Genomic DNA, 5121 nt, shown 5'->3' with positions numbered 1-5121 from the left:
TTTTCAAATTTCAACTTCTGATTACTTTTGGGCAACTGAGGAAAGTTCCTTGTTTAAAATAATTGTCTTAAAATAATTCTCTACTTGGTTTACTGAACAACAAAAAATTTATTGCAAATAAAACACTAAATTGCATCAAGGAGGTCTTTATTAAGTAAGCAAACAAATGAATTATAAAGCATAAATGGTGGGACAAACACATATTATCTTTTAAATATCTGTATCAAAGCATCACTGTCTTTACAAACAAGATTTCTAAAATAACACGGTTGACAGGACTGGGGAAACACAGCTCAGACAGAGCTTCAGTGAGCAGCAGCCCTGGGAGGTTTTTGTTCAGTTCTGGAGCACTGTGGGAGGAAGCTCCTTACCATGCTGACAGTAATAGGTTGCAGCATCATCAGCTTCCACAGGATTGATGGTGAGGGTGAAGTCTGTCCCAGACCCACTGCCACTGAACCTGGCAGGGACCCCAGATTCTAGGTTGGATGCTCTATAGATGAGGAGTTTGGGAGGCTGTCCTGGTTTCTGTTGATACCAGTGCATAAGATGAATTCTACCTATAGTGACACTCTGGCTGGACCTGCAGGACATGGTGGCACTTTGGCCTAGAGACACAGTCAGTGAAGGTGGAGTCTGAGTCAGCACAATGTCACCAGTAGAACCTGCAATGATGAGCACACATTGCTGTCACAGATATACTGCAAATACCCATGAAAAAGAAATCAAATATATAAAATGTGTAACAGCAATCAAGATATATACCCTGAGAAAAATAAAATAAAAAGAAAGATTAAAACCAATAAAATTTCAATGATCAGGAAGGACACCAAAGAATACAAAACAATGATGGCCACAGAAGATGCTCCTAGCACTGCACCATCTCACCTGGAACCCAGAGCAGCAGTACCCACAGCAGGAGAAAAGCTGACCCCATCTCTGTGAGCTGGAATAGAGGCTGTGTCTTGGGCATAGGCAAGCTGCCTTTAAAGATGCTTTGGACATTCTGCACTGTGGCTAAAGTCTCAATATGCAAATCAGCTCAGAAAAGCTTGACTTGGTGCTCAAAGGACACCTGCTCTTATGTCACCCTAAGGCAGTTAGGATTAGCAAAGATTTCCCTAGGGTATTGTAAGTGCATCACAAGTGATTTGCGGCTGACCCTGTGGAATCACAGTCTCTTATTTTGAGCTTCCATGTGGGGAGTGCACTCTCACTGCTCTGCTGTAGAGGATATTGTATGCAGGAGCACTTTTATCCCTCAGAATTTTTTAAATCTTTTTATTGATTCTTTGTGGATTTCACATCATGCCTCCCAATCCTATCCATATCCCCATTCCCTTGCTTCCTCCTTCTGTCCTTACAGCCTCCCCCCAAAATAAAATTTAAATGTAAAACCCAAGACTCAAAAACAAAAGAAGAAAAAGAAAAAGAAAAGAAAAAAATCTTGACATGAAAACTGTAGTGTGGCCCGATGAGTCACATAGTATATCCTTTAGTTCATATATCTTTACTTGTAAGTATTTATTGCAAAGAGTCATTGGTCTGGTTGAATTCCTGAAGAGGGCAAAGGATCCACTAAAACACAGTTACAGATGGCTGTGAAATGCCACATGAATGCTTGAATCTGAACCCATGTCATCTTTAAGAGCAAGAAAGACTCTTAACCAATAAGCCATCTCTCCAGCCTCAAACTGATTTTTTAATCTCATGACAACAAAGTGTTTTGCACTGTAATACTTCTCACAAACTGAAAATGTGCTATCAAAAATAGGAAATGGAGGGAGAGAGTGAAAAAGCAGGAATTCCTCTGGAAGTCATGTTGTAATCTGACACTGAAGCCCACCACTGACAAAGTTTGCTTTACTGGAGAAATTCATGCCCTAGAGCTAAATCTGTGGGTCATGTAACTGATCCCATAGGTCAACAAACATTGGCAAAAATAAAAGTTCTGAATGCACATCAACCATGAGCAATTGGAAAGCTAATGCAGAATGAATTTGAGATGTTTCTGGCATTGCTTAGCTGTGTTGTATCATAGGACTTCACTGTAGCTGTGGTCCTGAACACACAACATGCACACTTTGAATTATGCATGCCGATATACCATGTAACACTGCAAATGAAGTCTTTTCTTGGATTTTAGACTATTAGGTTATGCACAGAATTGTTCTCACCATACATACAAGGTTTTTTGCTCGCATAAAAAGTAATAATTTAGTTACCAACCATTATTCCTTACTATATAAGTATCAGTTTCCTATATCTTTGGGTTGTATACCATTACAGTGCTGAACTACAGATGTTACTGTTTGAGGTCCTGATTTGAGTCACATGAAAAGTGGTTAAAAGAATTTTAGCTTTGGCTTTGATAAAATTTCCCAAAATTCATGAATTGCCTCTAAACATATTTTTGACATATTCTGCTGGGACTCTGAGCATTGATGATTATAAATTACATTATCTACATACTTTGAAATATGTTGAAACTGTACTACATACTATGAAATCAAACATTAGAACAGATTAACTTCCTTTGTCATAATAAGCAGCACACAACATCACTAATACACAGATTAGCTTTTATCTTTAATAAACAGTAAAGTTATATAATACCAAAAGTATTTTAAAATAGATTTCCCCATGATTTATTATCAGTCACTCTTTGTCTTCTATACCTAATATGTAGCTTGTATGCCTAAGGTTGTAGTAAATATTTCACAAATGATATTGCACATCAGACAAATGTGACAGGATTCAGAGGCCTCTGAGCTGAAACTGAATGCATTCTCCCTGAGGACTAGCATTTTCCATACTGTAAGTTTCCATCAAGCTTCCAATAGAGGAAAGCAACCAGCAGCTCTACCCAGCTATGACACCTATGAACCACAAGGAACAATAGGTATTGTATTATATACCTAAGTGGGCAGTACAGACATGTATACCTTGATGGTAAGCAACAGCTTTCTAATTGAACTTAAGACTTACTTAACAAGGGGGAAATCATGCCATATACCTGAAACCTAGTCAAATATCCAAGGCTAGTGTAGCCATGCATCTTGGAGGAGTCTCTAAACTCTCTATCTCACTAAACCTGCATAATCCATAACTGCATGCAAATAATTTGTCCTATTACCACAGATAATGGTTATCTTCACCCCTCATCAAAGAAAACTCTCATTGCAACAGATGGAAACCATTATACAAAGCCATTCCAATCTGTAGAGAGATGTGTGGAACCCAGCCCCAAAAGATATATCTATAAAACAATCTCACATCTCAGGCTCAAGAAACACTGAGAAACAGAGAGAAGATAGCTTGTAAGACACAGAGGATCAGGGAGTTTTTTGTCAGATTGTGTATCTTCGTATATCAGAAGCTGTATCCATGAAGTCTCACCACCATGGTTTTATGAATTTTAATCCACTATGTTCAGAAAAGGACTATTTCTAACATCTCTTGGCATTATTATTTTATTTTACTTGGTAGCAGGCGATCTTGAAGAAGATGAATTCTATAGTATGAATGACAGAAACTCTTAAATTCCTGTAAATATCAGCTTTTCCTTAGTCTGCGTTAGCTTTTCCCTTTTGAGAGATGGACCAGCATATGCATTTCCAAGGTCTCTAATACTGTATTAGCGTTGAGAATCATGTTCATCATGTCCTTCAAACGGAGTCAGAATTTCAGAGCTGACTCTGTTCACTGCTGCGGGTAGCATGAACTTTTTTGGTTTTCTTCCAAAGATAGAAAGAAATTTATACCACTGGCTCACCAGATAGACAGCCCACCCTTTTCTTGGCTCTTTCTTTATCACATTACCCAATAACAGTTTACATATGGCTCTCCAGGGAGACTTTTCTCTTCAAGGATTGGAAGAAATCTCAGTTCTGCTTGGCTCTACTAGATGAGTTCTCAGAATGAAGATCTTTCTCTATAGCTTATGTACTAATGCTCAGGATCACAGATGAGGTCACAGCTGAGAAAGCAAAGCAGCACAGGATGATATCTAAGGTCACATTGCTTCCTGTGTGCTTTCTGTGCACATGAGAGATGAGCAGTATTTGTCATGCAAAGTGGGACAGGGATTTTGCATTGGTCATAGAAAGCATCCACAAAGAAAAAGCACCTGGACTCTGGTGATGATTGTCATTTGCAAAGAGTAAAATACTGTGAGGAAATCTCTGAGGGCATTTTATTGGATGAAAATACTGAAGTATGTATTCAAATTGGATATTGAGGATGTACAACACAAAATCACATGGTAGTTAGTATAAAATGTCAGATAATAATACTTAAATATTTAAATAGCTAATGATTTTGCGTGACCTCATACTTGTCTCTCATTCTTTCAAGATCCTCTGAAGATGCTGAGATGACTCAGACTTTGTCATCTCTGGCTGTCATCATTAGACACCTTACCTCCATCTCTTGCAGGTCAAATCAGAGTCTCCTAAAAACTAACCTACCTGAAATGGATTGTATACAAGACAAGAAATTGGTCATAGCTACCAATTTATAATATTTTGAAACTTGATTCTGGGATTCTTGACAGGCTCAGTGGCACTGGGTCAAGGGACATACTCATTTCATACTTAACATCAGCAGAATGAAGACAGAGGATGTTGTCATTTACTACAACATAAAAGGCACACAATCTCCTCATACAGTGCTATAACCTAAAATGAAAACTTCCCTACTTAGGTAGACCAACTGCCAATATGTGTTACTTGTCTTTGGAACATCATGGAAGATTGCATGAACTGGATTGAGAGGAAGAACAGATCAACAAGTTACAGATGAGTTCTGTGCCCCATGGGAAACATATCTTCATCCAGAAAAAGTCTTAGTGGGGCATTCAGCTACTGCATACTCGACATGATAATACCAAGCAGAAAAAGAAACATTACCCAAATTTCTTCTAAATAATTATATATAATTGAAGGTAAAGGGAGTTCCAGTGTACCAATAACCTGTGTTCTTCTGAAAATTTTTAGTAATTTATAGATGACCCTTGTGGCTTGTAGAGTCTTCTCATTTTGATAGTGAGATAGAAACCAACACAAACACACAAAAATCACTCTACATGAAAAATTAATAAAAAGGAAATCACGAAAAGAA

General features: G+C 38.0%; 1 gene segment (V, D, J or C); it reads right to left on the bottom strand.

Moving 5' to 3' along the window:
- Nucleotides 1-336: 336 nt before the first annotated feature.
- On the bottom strand, nt 337-975 carry LOC114686502. The segment is given in 2 exon segments: nt 337-665; nt 889-975. Coding segments are annotated over 2 exon segments (414 nt in total).
- Nucleotides 976-5121: the final 4146 nt, after the last annotated feature.

Source organism: Peromyscus leucopus, chromosome 3 (genome assembly GCF_004664715.2).
Source record: "Peromyscus leucopus breed LL Stock chromosome 3, UCI_PerLeu_2.1, whole genome shotgun sequence".
NCBI lineage: Eukaryota > Metazoa > Chordata > Mammalia > Rodentia > Cricetidae > Peromyscus > Peromyscus leucopus.
This window is presented reverse-complemented; position numbering and strand designations above follow the sequence as displayed.